At 42.9% G+C, this 20,798-nt stretch overlaps 1 protein-coding gene across 2 annotated transcripts in view; it reads left to right on the forward strand.

The window, feature by feature from the left end:
* Window positions 1-20,798, forward strand: part of TEK (TEK receptor tyrosine kinase) — a 46,881-nt gene that overhangs the window by 15,093 nt on the left and 10,990 nt on the right. The window contains exons 3-13 of one of the 2 annotated variants that reach the window (XM_048504762.1): window positions 1,000-1,110; window positions 2,795-2,950; window positions 4,651-4,782; window positions 6,479-6,619; window positions 8,851-8,982; window positions 10,477-10,631; window positions 11,327-11,471; window positions 15,759-15,920; window positions 18,140-18,274; window positions 19,052-19,345; window positions 20,036-20,335. In XM_048504762.1, the coding sequence (XP_048360719.1) occupies window positions 1,000-1,110; window positions 2,795-2,950; window positions 4,651-4,782; window positions 6,479-6,619; window positions 8,851-8,982; window positions 10,477-10,631; window positions 11,327-11,471; window positions 15,759-15,920; window positions 18,140-18,274; window positions 19,052-19,345; window positions 20,036-20,335 (1,863 nt within the window). The remainder of the gene's footprint in view (window positions 1-999; window positions 1,111-2,794; window positions 2,951-4,650; window positions 4,783-6,478; window positions 6,620-8,850; window positions 8,983-10,476; window positions 10,632-11,326; window positions 11,472-15,758; window positions 15,921-18,139; window positions 18,275-19,051; window positions 19,346-20,035; window positions 20,336-20,798) is intronic. The other variant, XM_048504763.1, reaches the window with a different exon arrangement.

Below are 20,798 nucleotides of genomic sequence, written 5' to 3' on the forward strand. Positions count from 1 at the left end.
GCTAAAAATACATTGGAACTGAGCCCACTGAAGAACATGGATTCCTTTCCATTATGACAATTCTGTGAACCTTGGACTGTGTGGGTAAACTAAACAACATGTTAAAAGAGGCAGGCTCTGGAAGGGTGACTCAGGGAAGCCAAAATTAAACTTGGATGTATTGTGAAGCCTGTTTGTTTGCAAAGGTTCAAACACAGCAGGAAGTACAGGGTGAAAAGTGATTATGTAAACTTAAATCTGAACACTAAAAAAGCAGCTACCATTTACTACTGTATTTACCTGAAAGCAATACAACACTGAATGTAAGACGATCCCCTTAAAAAAAGTTATACACAAACAGGTTTTTTATTACTGTACATAATTGTAACGTGATATTTGCGAATTTAAGATGGCCCCTTTTTTTATTGATGGCACATGCACGAAGAAACTTACAGTGCAATTGTAAATGGAGTTACACCCTTCAAAGCCTAAATTCTAGACCTAGTCTCTGTTTAGGATTGCATTGCTTGTTGTTCTTTGCTAGTTAAGCCAATCTAGTTAATCTCTGTAATGGTGGTCAGTCCCAGATTCTGCAATTGTTTTGTAACAAATGAGAAATCCCTAGTCTTTGTTCAAACCAAGAGGGAAATTTGAATGAAATTTAACATCCCAGTACAGTCTCTCTAAAGTTAATCTGTTGAAGTGCTGAGACTTTCAGGGGAGAAACAGAAGAGTTTTTCCATATCCATACTTAAAATGTCTGTATTGTGAGGATCTACTTGTTGCATCTGAAGAAGTGAGTTTTAGTCCATGCAATCTCCTGCTGGAATAAAATGTTAGTCTTTAAAGTGCTACAACATTCCTATGTATTTCTAAATAAATTGAGTTGTGTTGTGTAGTTGCATTTTAACAACATATATTCAGCCCCAGTGTATCAGTGCATCTTCTGTTTGGAAGGATTCATAAGGGAGACATATTTATTGCAACTGATCCTCATTGTTACATTTATTTTTGTTTTAGCTTCCTTCCTTCCAGTGGCCTTAACTATTACAGCGAATAAGGAAGAATGGATCACCATTCCCTTCCACAGAAAGGTGGTTAAGGAGGAAGATGCAGTGATCTACAAAAATGGTACCCATGTTTCTCCATTCTGACTCCTGAGTGCATATGATGAAATTACACAGTGTTCAGGATGTGGGTTCTTATTAAAGAGCTGAACCAAGGTCATCAAGAATAGCTATGATTCTGCCATCGCACATCTGTGTAGGCAGCCTGATAGAGTGCCTGCTTCATAGCTTTATACTGCATGCTGAACAGAAGAGGGACCTTCCCAAAAGTCATCTGCCCAGATTGTTGCCAGAGCTGGGACTTTCTCTCTCTCATAATTAGAGTACTGCCAGTTGAACATTAGAAGTGAAAAGTGATGTTTCTGAGATGATGGGGTTGAACCTAAGATTGCCAGTCTCCAGGTAGTGGCTGGAGATCTTCTGGAATTGTAACTAATCTCCAAGTAACCCATATCTGTTTCCCTGGAGAAAATGGCCACTTTGGACTCTATATCATTATATCCCACTTAAGACTTTCTCCATCTCAAATCCTCCTTACTCCAGAGCCTCCCCCCAAAATCTCCAGGTGTTTGCCAACCCAGAGCTGGCAACGCTATCATGTCACCCCACAGAGCACACCTTTGAAGCTTTTCTCCAGCCTAAGGAATCTTTTTCCAACCTGAATGAAGGTTGATTGGAGGATGATTGAAGGATGATTGGATTCACTCCACTGACAGGAACTGTGAAAGTTTGGCTGATTCCGCATGGACCAAAAACAGCAGTGTGAAAATGGTGTGAAAATGGTGTAAAAGGGTTTAAAATGGTGTAAAAGGGTTTATTATGTTTTCACGCCATTTTCACTCCGCTGTTTTTGGCCCATGTGGAATCAGCCTTTTATTTTATCTATAATAATTGTTTCACTTAAGAGGGTCACTGATGTTGCTATCTTACTACATAATTGAGCAGCATGTTTCTTATGGCAAACAAGAAAAAAACAAGGGCTGCTGGGAAGTGTAATCCTCAGCCCAGATTCCATCTCCTCCTGGAGGGGCAGATTCCAGCTCCTCCTGGAGGGGCAAGGACTACACCTCCCAGCAACCCTTGCTGTAGAAAGCCTCCCCTCCTCCCTGGTGGTGTGCTTCTCCCTGGTGATAGTGAGCCTTGAAACGGGGGAAAGTGCAGGAGGAAGCCATATTCCCCTCTTTCCCACACTGTGTACTTCTCCCTATCAGGATTAGGTCCCTATGGTGAACTTTGAAGACGTTCCTGCCTGGAAACTCAGAACAAACTGTGTTAAGCTGCTGCTGATATGGAAGAACTTATTTGGAAAGTTAGGGAGCTTGTCTGGGTGCGTTTGTGGGTTGGGTGGGGGAATCTGTAAGTCAGGGTTTTTTTCATTGAATAACTAGGCTAGGTTTTCGTTATCTGTGGTAAAGTGTGGGGCCAAGTGGGAGGAAAGGCAGAAAGGGTTGGCTCCCCCAGTGGACAGCATTAACCCACTGACAATTTTCTAGAGTCTGTTGTATTTGTTTGTACAATGGGCTTTGCTGCTAGTCATTAGATAATAAAAATACAAGCGGGAATGCTTCCTGAATTGTTTCTTAGTTAAGTGGGGGTAGCCATGTTAGTATGTTGTGGCAAAATAAAACAGAAGTGTTGTTAGTCTTTGGTGAGGCTGAACTCCTGCTTTATTCTATTTCATATCCTTTTCTCCAGGAAGTGCACACGTATATTTGCTCTCATCTTCAGTTGTATTCTTCTCTCTACAGGTACTTTCATATATTCTATCCTCAGGCAGGAAGTTCCAGAACTGCTGAAAGTGCCCATTGGTAGGGGGGTTCAGCTGCAAGATGCCGGAGTTTATTCTGCCAGATACATAGGAGGAAACCACTTTAACTCAGCCTATACTAGGCTGATAGTACGGAGTAAGTTTTGACTTGTTTCTCAACTTTGAAATCCAGATAAGAATCCTTGGGCCCAAGTAAATAACTGGGTTGGATCCAGAGATGTATAATTGGAAAAGAAAGAAAAAAAGAAAAAAATATTTAGTGTTTTCAGAATAAAACATTTGAGAGGAAAAAAATAAACCATCTTCCAAAGATTTGGAGGAAAAAACCTGTGTGGAATTCAGGTGGAAAGGTTTTATATATCAGCCTCAAAATGGTTTGTGTTATGCAGAATGGGCCAAGGTATTTTGAAGACCTGTTCATAAGAGATATCAAGGTGGGTTTTTTGCATGTTTTCCCCCATTAGTTTTTGCCCTGTACTGCTCCGGTTTATTCCTTAATTTCCACACATTTTCAGTTTTCACTTTGCCCCCCCCACCCCCCAGTTTTTTTCCAGGTTCTTATCAGACCACCTTTCCCACAATCTTTTTCTGGAAGTCAATTTTGTGTCAGGTTTTTTCTTGTGCATAATGTTTCTGTCAGTTTTCTGTGCCCACTCACTCTTAGCCCACTTTTCAGTGATTGGACTGTCATCATTATCAAGCAACTCCCTCTGTTCCCCCCACCCTAAAGATTGGTTTTGGGTTTCATTTTTTTAAAAGGCCTTAAAATATCAATATGCCAATATGGTGTTGTAATAATAGTTCAAGCAGATTCTCTGAATTCCCAGCTCTCTTTTTAAAAAAGTAGGCCTTTAGTCCCTTCCCTTCTGGAGGTATACATTTCTCCTTCTACCTCTGTGAGAGAAAAGGATAGAGACTGACTTAAAAAAATGAAAACTAGGAATTCAGAGAACCTTGGTGATGACACTGAGGACAATACTGATGGCAGCAGCTCCCTCCCTTGAAAATCCCCATTGTTAAAGGAATCTGCAGAAGAAAATAAACTTATTCCACAACTGTGAAAATGCACAAGAAGGACAGATGTATGGAAGGACTATGCCCAAACCAATCCTAATGCTTGTGGATCAGCTGCCAATAAAATCAAGGAAAGCCCCAAGTCAAGTCACAATCCACCAGCCACATGTTAAGGTCTGTCTGATATTTTTTATTTCCCCCACCCCATTCTGTAGCTTCATGGAACAAACCAGGAAGTGTAATGATGCCTTAGCAGGCTAGTATGACCGGTAGGCTGCATTACAGCCAAATGTGGCCATTTTTTGGTGGCCTCTTTTGTGTGGCATCTGCCTTAGCTGTCGCTTCACTCATTTCAGAGATAACTGGTGTGGGCACTTATACTACCTCTCTACTGAGCAAAGATTATTTTTGTTTATTGACCGATTTATATCCCACCTTTCCTTTTGGCTCAAGTTTACACCCTTCCTTCAGTCTTTGCATTAAAAGGTTAATTTAAGTTGGGGAGAATGGCTTCTTAGAGGCTGGTTGGATCCACCCCACTGAGAGGCAACTGTGCAAAGCCTTAAAACAGCGGTTCTCAACCTGTGGGTCCCTTTGGGGGTCGAATGACATCGGAAAACACATATTTCCGATGGTCTTAGGAACTGAGACACAAATAATTTTATGGTTGGGGATCACCACAACATGAGGAACTGTATTAAAGGGTCGCAGCATTAGGAAGGTTGAGAACCACTGCCTTAAAAGCTATCACACAAGATAAACAACAATTTGATTCAGAATCTCTTTACTATTTAGCTCATCAAATCTTATTTTTGTATGAAGGGTGTGAATCTCAGAAATGGGGACCCGACTGTAGTTCTCACTGTCCTGATTGCAAGAATGGTGGCATCTGTCATGAGGATACTGGGGAATGCATCTGCCCACCAGGCTTTATGGGTAAAACATGTGAAAAAGGTAAGAGGAAGTATTATCTTGTATTTAATACCAATGAGCCAAATTGCATCCATTTCAGCCATTCCAATGTCTGCTGGATAGCAGACACCTCAACAGAGTGTTTGAAGCACGTACCCTAGCTCTCCCCTACATAAAAAACACATTCGGTTAGAAAATGAGGTGGTTAAAGGGAAAAATAATAGAGAGTTATACAACTATGGATTGGGAAGAGAAAAAAAGTTTCTGCCTATATGAATTGTTGAAGGCTTTGGATCAACTGGCTGTTGTGGGTTTTCTGGAGTGTGTGGCTGTGGTCTGGTAGTTTTAGCTCCTACATTTTGCCTGCATCTGTGGCTGGCATATTCAGAGGCATATAACAACCTGAAAACACTTAACTGTTCTTGGGCTATTATATAAAATAACGCAAGATGTACCTGCTAATTACCTAATAAATAAACACACTTTACTGTATAAATTGTGACACAACTATATAGGTAACAAGTGATACAACAAAGCACAAGAGAATATCCCAGCTTCCAGTGACACATAGTTGGACTTGGACAATTATAAAAATTTCATGGCATTCCAGTTCATTCTGTAGTGAAACGGTAAGGGTATCTGATAAGGGACTGTAGTATGCTGCAGCCAATAGCTGTTTCTCAAAATGATTCATTTATCCCATTGCAGTTATCAGAACCATGAGAACCATGACTTTTTCATAAAATATTTTCACCTCGCTCCCTGAACAGCTATAAGGGCAACTCACTCTGCTGACTTGCTGCCATGGGACTGCCACATCTGAAGATGCCAGACGCAGATGCAGGTGAAATGTTAGAAGCTAAAATCACCAAACCACCATCAGGCCATCTGGAAAACCCACAACAGCCCAGAACTCACTAGAACAGGATTTATTTATTTAGATATTTGTCCTGTACTTTACCCTTCAATGGGGACCTAAAGTAGTTGACAATGTTATTCTCCCCTTTTCCATTTTATTCTCACAACAACCTAGTGAAGTAGATTAAGCAGAGAGAGAGAGAGAGAGAGAGAGAGAGAGAGAGAGAGAGAGAGAGAGAGAGAGAGAGAGAGAGATGTGAACCAGCCATTCATTGGGATCGAACTGAGACTGAGAATCTTTCTATCTTCATCATTTTTGAGAGGATCTGAATTGAAGGATCACAATTGATTATGGTGGTTATGCTTTCTTCTGGAGAACATTCAGATCTTTAGTTATACCCACATGATATTTTGGAATGGTTCTTTTTGTATTGCTCTCAGTTTTCTCAAGCTTTATAACATCTGACAGAATTTTTGTTAACTTTAACCTACATGCACTGTATTTTAAAGCGTTTAATATGTTTGCAATGCAACTAATCTCACATTTTAATTTTGATGCTATTGTTTGGGTCATTTGCGGGAACTTTTGGGAGAGTGAATGAAGGTATGTCAATTTATGCTGACCTGCATAACATTTAAAAGCAGAGCTTGGTTGTTATCGTTTTCTATGTGCCAAAGGCAATCCAATTTAAACGATTCAGTTAATTCCATTAGAGCACTCTGGAAAAGTTTAGAATATGCTTTGATGGTTCACAATATTTATCCAGTATTTCGGATAACACGTCCAGTATTTTGTGGGTAACAAGAATTATTATTGCGCATATGCATTGCCTCAGTGGATGCTTCATGTGTCTGATAACTTTACTCTTATTCTTTATAGCTTGTGGAGAAAACACATTTGGCAGGACTTGCAAAGAGAACTGTAAGGAAGACTCAGGCTGCAAATATTTTGTATTCTGTCTGCCTGATCCATATGGCTGTTCTTGTGCATCAGGGTGGAAAGGACTCCAATGCGATGAAGGTAAAAGCATGAAAATAAATGACATGTAAAGGAGAGGGGCTAATTTCTATGAACTACAATGCTAGTCTCTGGAAGGGTACTAACTCTTTTCCTCAGCACCATTTTCTTGATCTCAAATTCTTCCCTCTCACAAGCATTGTAGTTTATCCAACTGGGGAACTAAGTCATCAACATACTGGCCTCCAATAGGACAAAAAGCGGCTCCAAGGAATTTGAGAACATGGCCATTTATGCATGCACTACTTACCCCTCAGCTGTTTGCTTCACTGGTGGGTTTTCTACCGGAAGGTTTTTTTCTTTACATAGGGATCCTCCTCCTGCAAAATGTCTCTAGCCAAGCCAAGCTGCCATTTTGCCTACCTGCAGCCTCCATTTGGGGAGGTTGCCTGTTGTTTCTCCACACATACCCCGCCCCTGCCATCTTTGGTCTAGTGCAGCCATTCTCAACCAGGGTTCCCTGGTACCCTGGGGTGCTGTGAGCATGTCCCAGAGGTACCGCGGCAACACTACCACCACCCCTCATTTTTGTGGTGTCTCCCACCGGCGCCAGCAAGGACATGGAGCTGGCCCATGGGGCAGGGCCTGCCACAAGGTCAGCAGCCAGCCACCCCCCAGTGCTACCCTTCACCCTGAGATGGGAAGGTGGGGGGTGTAGCAAGCAGGGGCAATGGGAGGGGAAGGTGGAGGGTGGCGGCAGGGGTACCGTGAGATATGAAGAGTGAGGTCAAGGGTACCCTGACCTCGAAAAGGTTGGGAAACACTGGTCTAGTGTTACTTCAGTAAAACGAATACCCAGCTTGCTGAGGGTAAAGTGTATATGACTGGGGAAAGCAATGGCATATCACCCCCGTAAACAGGTCTGCCTAGTAAATGTGATTCACAAGGGACTACTTTTACTTTGACCCCTCAGTGTCGAGGACTCTTCTGCAGTCAGTCACTGGCCTCTTTTGCACAATCAAAATAAGACATCCTGAGGACATCTTAAACAAATCCGTCTCTTCATTTTTGTCCACACAGCACAGACCAAAATAAAGTATTTGAGGAGACAGCCCGCCCCCCCCCCTTGGGTTATTTTTATTGCCTTGTTACTTTAACCCCCCCCCCCCCCCGCTGGTGATTTGCTCCATTGCACCTGGTGTTTTGTGAAGATCTCCTGGGATGTTTGATCTGCAAGCATTGTGGCCAACTGCATTTTTAATAAATAAAGTACATGGCTGAACTCAGCTCTTGCTGATTTCAGCAATATATAGTTTTGCCAGTTATTTTGTTTTGTTTTGTTTTAGAGGATGTGTCTTCAAAGCTTCACAGACTTGATATGAGAATCCAAATGCCTATCCAATCCAAGGCAATTCTCTCTTGCACAATGATTTACAGAATGTATACAGAAGACTTAGCCAATCCCAAACTACTGTGGTAGTGAGAAATACTTTCAGGCTGGGAATTCACAGCTGAATGATAAAAAAAGAAAACCTTGCTAGGACTATCTAGACCCACAACTCTCTGGCAAATCTTACAGACCACTCTTACTCAGTCCTCAAAGTCTTTTCTGAGTTCTGTTGCAGATATGCTATGTGGATGGACTGAATTCCACCAAAATAGAAATGCTAGTAGTCACCTGTATTTCAAGTATGAATACATTAGAAAATCGTGCTATCAGAAAATATGTTAGAAAATTATACTATCAGAAAATTGTGCTACCAGATTGAGGGAGAGAGGAATCTGAGGAGAGGCATGCCATGGATAGCAGTAGCAGGTTCAAATTAAATGATGATTGGTTGATCTAAACATGAATCTGTTCGTGGGAGTTGTGGGGAGGCCACGCCGGCAATTCGCTGTCCCCGGGTAACTTCCCAGACAGAGGAATGAAACCGCTGCTGTGCAGCCAATGCCACTATGTGGCAACAACCACCCTCCCTCAGTGCTGGGACATGGCACAGGATGCTGTGGCAGTATCCAGCGCCCCTGCTGCTCCCACATCATGGGCAGTCCAGGGGTGTGGTCAGGGGACGAGCTGACATTAGTGGCTTCCTTCCAACGATGTACTGGTTTATGCTGGCGGTGGGGAATTTGGACTTACCTGAGTCCATTCAGTCCCATAGAGGCTTTTCAGTGGCAGGGAGGCTGTTTTAGTTTGCGAGCATCCCCGTGCCACTGAGAAGCCTCTCTGCTTAGATGGGGCTGCCCGAGTGAGAGTTTTGTTGTTTCAACAATAGTTGATTGTTCTCTTGCAGTTTGTGAGTCTAATTTTTATGGGCCAGATTGCAAAGTGGCATGTAACAACTGCAATAACCGAGGAAGGTGTGACAGATTTAAGGGCTGCGACTGCAACCCCGGCTGGCACGGCCTACAATGTGAAAAAGAAGGTAAAGCAAAGGTAACAGTGTTGTGCAACAATAAATATTTGTGTTCCATGTAACATCTGTGCAAAAAGTTCATGGCTCCTCCTGGCTTTGTTCCAAACCTTTGTCCTGTACTCAAAGTTTGCTTATATCTTGAAGTGAATCCTTGATTAACAAAACAGATTCATAAATTTGATTTGAGGTTAACTATCAGGGGACATATGAACCATTTTCACAATCTGTATTTAAAAACTTTTATGCTGCACAGGAGGCTACCAGTTTCAGCAGAAGAATCACAGAAGGAGGGGCTTCTTAATGCAAAATGCCTCTCCAAGTTTCTTTGCTCCCCCAGCCCCGCAAAGAGGTTTCGTGACTATCACACGTACTATCATGTAAAGAAGCCAAAGAAGGAGATAAGAGTATTATCGTCCAGTCATTCACCCTCAATAGCCACAAAAGGAGAACAACCAGAGGGGAGGCAGTTTTCTTAGTATGCTAGAAACGTGAAAATGTTACTTTGTCCCCGCACCCATAATTAAAACATGATGCACAAACTTGTGTTTAACAAGGTCATCACTTTACTGGCAGAATATCAGCATAACCCAGTATTTTCATGCATTACAAAATAAGGAGGTAAAACTCTGTAAGGCTGTCATAAATTAGCTAGAATGTACCACAGCCAGGGTGGAGTAGCTTTTAAGGTGTTGGAAATGATCTGGGAAACCCAGGCTGATTCCTCCTGGGCCAAAAACAGTGGTGTGAAAATGGTGTGAAAACAGTATAAACCCTTTTACACCGTTTTAAACCCTTTTACACCATTTTCACACTGCTGTTTTTGGCCCATGCGGAATCAGCCCCAGATTCAAATACCCACTCTGCCATAGAAACTTGCTGGGTGACCCTAGGCACCTGACCATCTGAGATTCTCACCAAAATGCTGAGAAATTCTGGTATGTTTGGTGGTATGACTGTCTTATACAGGCTCTGCGATATGAAACTCACACGACCCGATCAAAACCAATTAATTTGTCTCAAATATATGATGTAAACTTGTATGAGCTTAATATTAACTTTCCCATGGCAGTATTGCAAACCAGTGACCTGATCATTCTTTACATTGCAAGATGTATTTCTCTGCAAAATTTGTTGAATGGATTGTTCAAAATTTGAATAGATTGTTTAACCATGGACAATCCATGTCTGCAGCATCCTATTAGAGTTATACGTCCAAATCAAAATAGCCCCAGACTATAAACAAACACATCCCTAATTCTCAAGTTTTATCAATTAAAAGGTGCCCCCTCTAATTAACCAAACAAAGCCTCAGTTACATCATCTGCTAATTTCATATGGCTACTGTATTGATTAAAATGATCAGATCGGTCAGTTCTACTTTCTAGGCTTTATGGTGTAAACTGGTGACAGGCTATCCAAAAGGTCAAGAATGGTAATCCTTTTTATCTCTGTAAAACAGAAAAGTGTAAATAGCATGTTATAATTCCCTCATGTCTTTTGTAGGTTCAGCAGATGAATCACCCCAGATAGAAAACTTACGAGATGCATTGGAACTCAATTCTGGCTCAGAGTTTCACCCTAGTTGCATAGCTACAGGCAAGCCACTTCCTGTGCAAGAAGAATTTAAATTGCTAAAACAAGATGGGACTGTCCTTAAGGTAAGCTGATGATCAATTCATTCTTTTGATTTTAATAGATTTAGAAAGGTGTAATTCTCTTTAATTGCCTGTTCCTGGTGCTTTTCTCCCCTTCTTTACTCTTGAAATTTAAACTTTCAGAAATATTTTTGCTTAAATTTGGCTTTGTAAAAAAACATGTAGAAACATTGACCTGGAGAGATTGTACTGTTTATAAAGCAGGAAGTTAAAATATTTTTTTTATTACCACAGCAACTGAGCTGCTTAGGATGGTAGTGTGAGGTGAAATAAAGCACTATTACTTAGCCCTATAATTGTTTCAGTAGGTAAAAGAAACCCATTAGTTTGGTTTTTTTGGCAAACTGCTTCTCAAGGCACAAAATAATATCGAAGCAGGTTCAAAGAACAGAATTAAAGTTTATTAACAGAGGAGATGGGAATAAGAGAAACTCAGATCTCCAGAGAACGAGTCAGGATTAATCCATGAGACTGGTTTTCATCTCACACAAAACTACAATTCTGAGTAACCATGTTCAGGTTACAGATCTTAGTCTGGCATACCCCCACTGACAATAGTTAGTGGCCTGGCCCATATTTGGATGATCACACTAACTCACGCCAACTTTAATAAAACTGAGTTGATAACTAATGAATTTTTACAGAGAGCATTGTGCATCCCTTACCTAACAGTTCTTTTGTACTTCTTGCTGTTTCAGCCTGCCTCAGTGACAAATAGAAGCAATCAGACAGAAGCTACATTTTATATCAAAAAAGTCCAGCCTCCTGATTCTGGAACATGGGTATGCATTGTTGAGACAGTAGCAGGCATGACGGAAAAACCTTTCCAAGTTACAGTTAAAGGTAACTGAGAATCATCTGCCTCCAGACAATAATTAAACCAAGGAATCTGATTCAGATAGCTGGACAACCTTGTCAATGGTTCACATATCTACAGTTACAAAATTGTTGGGACTATGATATAAAAAATTGGGGTATTAACCCAACTCATACAGAGCTAGATAAAATCCTAATAGGAGATGACACTAAAATAATTAGCAAACTCTACCAATGCCTACTTCAACAAAAAACGGAAAGGGAAGTAATTAAACCCAACATGATCAAATGGGCAGAAAATATAAACAAACCAATAATGCTGGATCAGTGGCAGAAATATTGGATCAATATCTATAAACACACCCCTAACACAGATCACTGGGAACACAATTTGAAATTATTCTACCGAAATTATTTAACCCCTATAACATTATCTAAAATTAACAAGGCATACTCACCAATGTGCTGGAAGTGTGGTCGAGAAGCGGGAACAGATCACTTATGTTGAAAATAATACAATTCTGGGCTCTAATATTGCTTTTAAAATCCTGTTTTAAAAGTACCTCGCTTTATCATGATTAAACAAGTGGATAATGGAAACTGAAAAAGAACACACCAATATCCACTTTATGATTGTATTTCATCTGTTCTGTAGAAATGCAGAATACTTGCAAGTAAAACAGAGCCTTAAAAATTTGCCTTCTGCCTTTTCATCTTTTTGAATGTTGTCAAATCCAGCCTGATTAAGAAAGATTTTATAAGCTCAAAAAAGTGCATAGTGTTTTCTGTCAATTGGGTTGATCCTAATAAAAGGAGTTACATGGATTCCATTCTTGTGGTTAGATTTTGTGTGGCTCAATAAGGTTGAACAACTTTTGTGTGGGCCAATAAGGTTGAATAACCTGGCCTAGTCTTGTGCTGAAAAAAAAAAGACACAGAGGAGAAAATTCCCTCTCATAATAAAAACAAAATGGGCTTGCCAATATATGATGCTAGCAGGTGACTTCAGATAGAGAATGCGCAGGAGTACTGACATCTGGGAATCACTACAGTAGTGATGGCAACCAAAGAACACCAAGGGAGAGATCATCTTAATGTGACACCTAGGCCCTTTCCGCACTGCGGAAAGGGCGCCCCTGCACCGGCAGGAATTCTGCCGGTGGAGGGGTGGGAGCCGTTCTCACGGGAGCGTGCGAGCGGCCCCCACAGAGGCTGGCACGGGAGATGCGGCTCCGCATGGAGCCTCCTCTTCCCCGTCCCTCTCCCACTCACCTCGTCACCTCCGTCGCCCTGCTGGACTCCTAAGACCCGCCCACGCTGCCCTCCAACCTCCAGGGGTCGGAGGACAGCGAGGGAAGGTCTCAGCAGTCCAGTAGAGCGATGCAGGATGACGAGGTGAGTGGGAGAGGGACGGGGAAAATAGCGTGTTCCCGGTGATGCCGTTCGCACCACGCCGGTGGGAACGCACTGTTTTCCAAAAACCTCCCTCCAGGAGGGAGGTTTTTGGAGGCGGCCTGACGCCGCCCTGGGGGTGGTGGAGGGGAGCCAGGTCGGCGCTGCCTGTGCGAATGGCTCCCTGGGGACGCCATTTTTGCCGTCCCCAGGACGCCGTATATGGCCCGTGCGGAAAGGGCCCTAAATTTGTAAACTGCGAGGGATCTTTGCTTTTTGAACCTGCATGATGGGGGAAAGGCAGTTTATGAAAACAGTATCAACAGAGTTCAGGAATGTCCACGTCTGTTCTGAAAAGCACACTCCAAGTTTCCTGAGGTCAGGGTCAGTCTTAGCCAATGGACAACAAGGCAGTTTGCCAGGGCCCCATGCTGGGAAGGGCCCTGATCACCCACAGCTTCTGAAAGTGGGCCAGCTCTTCCAAATGGTGGCTTCTGCTTTTTGCATCCTTCTCTTTCTCTCTCCTCTTCCTTGCCAGCTTTTCAGATTCTCACCTATTCTTCCCTTTGTGTGACAGTAATGAAGGGAAAATAGCTGTCCAGCAACTAGTAACTTTATGGTGGCAGCTGAAAGAAGGAGAAAGAAGATTGGAGAGTAAGTGGGAGCTGTTCATGTGCCATGGAAAAATGAGAGGAGATGTGTGCAAAGTAATTGTTGAATAGCATCTACCTTTCTAAGCATGCTGGTTCTTTCCAGAGATAAACAAATGTCTTCTAAGTTTAGATAAAAACTAGAGGTCTTTTGAAGCTTGTACTGTTACCTGAAATGCTGGGGTCTGCTCCTTTTTAGAGGAATTAGTAAGGACAGACCTTGCTTAACAACAGGTGGGCAACTAATATGAGATCTTTTCCACCAGAGTTTATGGAGAAATCTGCAAGAAGCAGGAGTAAAAGTTTATTTAGAAAAATAAAATAATAAACATATAGCACACAAATGGTCAAAGCACGCAGAGTATTCATATAGTCCTAGGATATAGATAGAGGTGAGGGTAAATATCTGGAATCAGACAGGAATTTGTGGGGGAAAGGCGATAATTATCCTGAAGAAATGGTCCAGAGAAGCAGAGTTCAGTGCCTGCACTGAGCTCCAAGGAAACATGGTAGGACGCTGGCAGGCAATGTAACTGAACCAGGGCAACTCAGAATATACTGGCACAGTGTAACTAGACCAGAGGTTTAGTCTGGAAACACTGAACACTGGATGCCAAGTGGGCAGCTAATTTATTTAAAAAATCTGGTCCTCTAGCAATGTTAAGAAAGCTAAATCTTCCTGGACAAAAATGGCTCTTGTTCTCCAGAGAAGAACAAGAGGTGGACACTTTGGCTTAATGACTCAAGCCCAGGGAGTGCCCAAAGATGATTAGATTTTAGGTGGAACTGCTATCATTACAGTTTCAGGATAATGCCAAATGTAGATGAAGGTGGTCAATTGCAGGGGTTAGTCAGGAAACTAGATGATGGGATTAGTATTCAGAAGAATGACTGGCAGGAACTCTTGATTAAGTTTTCTAGCATACCCTTTGTCTCCCCAAAACAGATGTGTCATTGTTGCTATGAGAACTGGTCTTCCCAGGCTAGAGGCTACTCTCTTCCTAATTGCTTTAGGAAAAGGTGAGGCGGGCTGTTTGCATGTTAATGCTGGCAGCAGATCTTTGCCTAGGCAAGATATTGCCTTAGTGGTAACACTGAGCTGATGGCCTATATCTTGGCAATGCATCACTAGGTCACTTCTAAAGTTGGCAGGATAGGTAGGGACACTGCTGTCCTAAAAACAGGTCTCCCCCACTCACCATGGGTTTGTCTGGGAACAGTACCATGCTAGGCCCCCGGCACAATATTGAGTTTTGAAACTGGGCCCTTTTTTTACAAGATTTACTGTCATTAATAATTCTGCTTTGTAAACAAAATAATATATGTTATCATTGGTGATGAATGCAACCAATTTTGCCATCTCAATAAGCAAACCATGACATTAGACCACCAGTGATAGGTATATACACACTTTCCAGTATAATATCTGTGGGAAAACAGAAAAATATCTGTGGTAAAATCATCATATGTGAAGTGCCTCCTAGAAGAACCAAATTCAGTGCTTATAGAGGCAAACCTTTGAACTGTATTTTGAACCTGATCTTGAAAACAGTATCTTCCATTTTGAACATTAGTTGGTATTTTTTCTTCACTGCATATGCATGCTGATTGATAAAGAATCAAGTAAAACATGCCCTGATGGTTACTAAAGTGAGTTTCTTAGAATATTAGAGGGGATTAGAGAGAGAAATGGAGAACAGGGTGGTCAAATTTAACCTCCATATGCAATTTAACCGCCATTTGTAAAGGTTGGGTACTTCAGAATGTCACTTGTTTGGGGTTCATACTTTGACCAGCCCTGGATGGGTCAACACAAAGACAATAAGTTTGGACTTATTGGTCATCATACCAAAAGGATTGGGCACCACTGTGCTAAACAAACTCCCACCCACAATGCCCTATTCCCACCAAAGCTCAAATGACTGGTGAGGAGGGAATGTGTGGATTTAATTTGACAAAGAAAAGCCTTTATTAATTTAAAAAGTTTCTAATGATGTCTCATTTGTTGTTTAGTGCCTTGTTTTGTTTTTGTATTGCTGGAGGCTCAAAACCTGGGAGTAGCCCTGGATTGGATCTCTGAGCCAGTTTGACTGACTAACTTATAAACTTGCTCTCAGAGACAGAACAGCAGGGAAGACATTGTATTGATCCATACTAGCAATCCCTCTGGTCCCTGTATTACTTTAAATGTATTCAATACCATCCATGCTAATGGGTTTTTTAAAATGTCATTTCACATAATAATTGTGTTATTACTCTTTTTTCTGATCAGTTGTTCCTGTGCCTATAAATGCTCCCAAGTTGGTAGGGAGAGGACATAATTTTCTCATCATTGATGTGAATGCTGATTCACATACTGGGGATGGACCTATTGTGTCAACCAAGATTCTCTACAGGCCTGCCAAATACTATTATCCCTGGAAGTCAATGGAAGGTAAGGGTCAGGCCAATAATTGTTTATCCCAGGAGACAGCCTACTTTAAGATCTAGGACACATTTGAGCTACAGTTATTTCCACGTACAATGCAGGAGCTCTCAAATGGATAATTCTCTGCCCCTCACCAACCAGCATGGTGTAGTGGTTAAGAGCAGGTGCACTCCAATCTGGAGAACCAGGTTTGATTCCCTGCTCTGCCACTTGATCTGTGGAGGCTTATCTGGTGAACCAGATTAGCTTGTGCACTCCAGTACATGCCAGCTGGGTGACCTTGGGCTAGTCACAGTTCTCAGAGCTCTCTCAGCCCCACCCATGTCACAAGATGTTTGTTGTGGGGGTGGGTGGGTGGAATGGAAAGGAGGTTGTAACCCCCTTTGAGTCTCCTTACAGGAGAGAAAGGGGGGATATAAACCCAACTCCTCCTCCTCCTCCTCCTCCTCTTCTTCTTCTTCATAATTCTCAAGATTCTTTAGAGGCAGCCATGACAATTAATGAGGTATAATGAGGTATAAAATTGACATACATTTGTAATGTGAATTTCACCAGAGTTTGCTTAGTCTAATCCAGGGGTCGGGAACGTGCGGCTCTCGAGCCGCATGCGGCTCTTTTGTTCTTGTTCTATGGCTTCTTGGGACCCTAGCTGCTAGCGGCTAGCCGCTCAACACGAGGGGGCCAGGGAGAGAGGCGGCCGCGTGGCCCCACATGGCCAACGCCGAGCCCCACAACTGGCTCCTGGGGCGGCGTGGAGAGCAGTGCCTAGTTGTGCAGAAGGAAGGGAGGGGGAAGACACCGCTCCCTCAGCATGCCACCGAGGGGGCGGGCAGAAAAAGAGAGGTTCCTGGCGGGTCTGCTCCGCGCTCCGGAGCTCTGGCCAAGGGGAGGCGAGGCAGCAAAGGTAGGGGTGGGCAGGCTGGCAGGCGGAGACGCCTCGGCCCAGCCTGGTCCTTCACATGGCAAAGTAGTGCTGCTGCTGCCGCCGCTTCTGGGGCACCTCCCTCCCCTCCACCACCAGCCCACCCCTCAGCTACCTGGCGGTACTCCAGATTGAAGAGGGGAGGGGGCCAGAGCAGGGAGAAGCCAGCCGAGCAGGCAACCTCCAGCCCCTGTGCGCGCGCGCCCGGAGGGAAGGGAAAGAGGCCGGCTGGCACCCACCGTTTCCTCGGCAGGTCCCCCCTCCTCCCCCCACGGAAGCCCCACTGGCCGCAGCAGGAGGTGCAGGCAGCCCCTATCCCTGCTCAGCCCTTCCCGCCGACCTCCCAGCAAGGACGGACGAGTGTGCCTTGGGATCACTTGCAGGGCTCCAAGCAATGTGGGTTGAGGAGAGAGAAAGGAGGTGCCGCATCTGAGAGACAGCCCGAGGCAATGCTTGCAGCCCTGCTGGTGCCTCGAGAAGAAGTGTGGAGCTAGGGGGGGGGGGGGCCTTTCGGCCAAGCTCCACAGCAACTGCCCTTGTTGGGCTCCGCGGGGCTCTTGGACGCGCTCCAAAGCCCCGACGCACAGCAAGCTGCACTACAGTTCCCCCACCTGTGGCAGCACTGCTCAGCATCCTGACAGCCCAAGCCATGCCTCTCCCCTCGCAAGGGGCCTTGCCACTGATGCGTCCTCGGAGCCCAGTCGCTTGTCCCCACCCACTCCCTTGCGGCTCCAAGTGTTTTCTTTTCCGTGGAAAATGGGTCCAAATGGCTCTTTGGATCTTAAAGGTTCCCGACCCCTGGTCTAATCCTTAGTAATCAGATTGATGGTAGGTATCATATAAACACTTTATTTTTATAGCCTCAGACTTTCTCTCAGTTCTACTGAAGAGTATTTAAAGATTTAAGTGATTTTAACTTTTAATATTATGATGATACTAGTCTCATTAATGCTTTTATCATTTGGATATCCATTCTCTGATCTATAGCTAAGATACAAAACTGAGCTAATGCAGTTTGAGAGAGAAATTGTTTGTGATATGTACACACATCCCTGTTTCATTTTTGGTAAATAAATTGTACAGGTACTTTCCATAGGCCAGCAAAACTAGTCAGACCAGAAGTGATGTAAAAGAAATTAAGCTGCATTTAACTCTTGTAAAAACTATGGTCACTTAATAGGAACCTACAATCGTTACTCAGTTGTGTCCCAGTAAAACTCAAGAATCCTATGTGAGTTAACTGAAGCCTTCCTTTTGTATCAGTATCCAGTGTGTTGTTTTGTTTCTGTTTTCTCAAACTCAGTAGCTGAAAAGACCATAAAACTAGACAATCTGGAACCAAAAACAGAATATCAGTTCTGTGTGCAGCTAACTCGCAGAGGAGAAGCAGGAGAAGGACATCCCGGTCCACAGGCCAGTTTCACTACAGCCACTGTTGGTACGCAGTTCTTTGAGCTTTTTCTATAAAGGAATATTTATTCCACTATTGTATTTCAAGCATCATTGTGCAATGGCACAGCTATTTCTCCAAAAATGATGAACATATGTTTGCGCTTTCTCTCTATTGATCTAGCTAGCTATGATGATAGCTACATCCAATAGAATAGTGCATTGTATATATATTCTCAGTTTCATTACACTGCCACAAGGTCTTGCTATATACAGTTGCAGATGGTGAGGCAATTTACTAATTACAACTGCTGTGGTCAAGAAGGCAGGGAGATTGTCACAATTGGCTAGGCCCAGCAGAGTATTTCCAAGAATGGAAGGATTTTTGTTCATACAGTATGATTTCCTTCTCTCTTTCCCACCCTTCTTGAACAGCCCACAATGCCCTCCCCAAATGCTGCTACTGAGAGACAAGGGAACACCTACCTTTGTAAGTGCTTCAAAACTATTATGGGAGCAGCAGTGGTATAGTGGTTAAGAGCAGGAGTACTGTAATCTGGAAGAACCGGGTTTGATTCCCAGCTCTGCCGCTTGAGCTATGGAGGCTTATCTGGGGAATTCAGATTAGCCTGTGCACTCCAACACATGCCAGCTGGGTGACCATGGGCAAGTCACAGCTCTTCTGAGCTCTCTCAGCCCCACCCACCTGACAGGGTGTTTGTTGTGAGGGGGGAAGGGAAAGGAGATTGTAAGCCCCTTGAGACTCCTTACAGGAGAGAAAGGGGGGATATAAATCCAACTCTTCTTCTTCTCTCAACTCTCTAAGGTCTCCCTCCACCAAGAGGTCTCACGCTTGTTCCTCAAAGCACAACATCCCTGCAGTTGTCATGGGAACCATTTATGCAGCCCTTTGAAGATGATGTCCATGTTGAAGTAGAAATGAAGAGCGTGAATGATAAAAATGGAGATAGCACCACAAGCTTTAGTCTGCCAGGAAATGAGTCTACACTGGTTATTGAGCATTTGAAGCCCAGACACCAGTATATGTGTCGAATCCGTGTAAACAGCAAATCCCAAGGAGAATGGAGTCACTACCTGTATGCATGGACCTTCAGTGATCGTAAGTGAACGGAATACATTTTTTCATTTGTTTATTTCATTTATACCCCACCTTTCTCCCCAAATAGAGACCAAAAGTGGCTTACCACATTGTCCCCTTCTCCATTTTATCTTCCTAACACCATTGAGTTAGGTTAGGCTGCCATTATGTGACTGCCCTAAGATTCCCTAGTAAGTTTCCATGACAGAGTGGGGAGTCAAACCTGAGTCAAACAACAGTCCTAGTTCAGCTGAAAAATGATGTAATCACAACAAAAGGGATATCAACATAACCTAATGCAGTGAGCTGGTGGACTAGTCTTAATTTCTCTATCCCCACCCTTCAGAAATCATAAAAGCTGGCACCATCCTTACAGTATTACCTCAGCTGATTCCACAGTGAGGATTTCCTGCTTCAGCCATCAGACTCTTGCACTTTTTCCTGCATTTCCACATGACTAATACAGGAAATGATGTCTCAAAACTGTTTTCCCCCCTCCCCTCCCCGTACCAAATAATTGAATCAATAGCCAAATGTATAAGATATGCTAGCACTTAAGCTGATTACTGAATTCACTATTGTGAAGTTTAACTCAGGATGTCATTCTGTGAAAACGATATCCAGATTCATTATGAATAATTAAAATCAAGACTAGAACCTATAAAGAACAGAAATCAATGTTACGTTTTACGCATTCTGCTTGTTTACTAGGAATTCCACCATCACCTGATACCATCAGGATTGAAAACATCACGGACACTTCTGCAATAATATCTTGGTCAACAGCTGAAGGACATTCCATCTCCTCTATCATGCTCAGCTATAAAATCTATGGCAAGGCTGAATACAACCACATTGATGTAACAATAAAAAATGCCACCATTACTCAGTACCAGCTGAAGGGGCTTGAGCCAAACACTGAATATTTGGTTCAAATAAGTGCCTATAATAATGTGGGACAGAGCAACCCAAACCCTTCCTATGAACTGAAAACCTTACCAGAAGCTGAAGGTTAGTGTTATGATGTGAGCTGACTTCTGCACTAGATGATATAGGCAAAGCAAGTGAAACTGTGAGTGTGTTTGTATGTGTGTTCAGCACAAAGTATACTAAACATTCTGCACACAATACGCAATGCAAATCAAACAACTTTTTAATATGTTTTCATGATTTTATTCTAATTACACAGCTTGCATTTTTGCAGGCTGCGGAATATTTTGTTAAGATTAAGGGCGGCAGGTGAAGGGTGTAATAGACAAGAGTGGTGTATAGAACAGGAGTAGGGGCCAGTGGAGCAAATAGAACCCCCCCTGCTCAAGGTCTCTTTCATTTAGGAGACTTCTTCAACAGATGCTGCTTACACCTTTAAAAATCTTTATCTGATTCTAATTGGACTGGAAATTTTTGTTTTTGTTGCCTAAATGGAAGTTGCAGTTTTCCAGAAGTTACATTGCATCTTATATGATATTCTGCA

The sequence above is a fragment of the Sphaerodactylus townsendi genome, linkage group LG07 (assembly GCF_021028975.2).
Source record: "Sphaerodactylus townsendi isolate TG3544 linkage group LG07, MPM_Stown_v2.3, whole genome shotgun sequence".
NCBI lineage: Eukaryota > Metazoa > Chordata > Lepidosauria > Squamata > Sphaerodactylidae > Sphaerodactylus > Sphaerodactylus townsendi.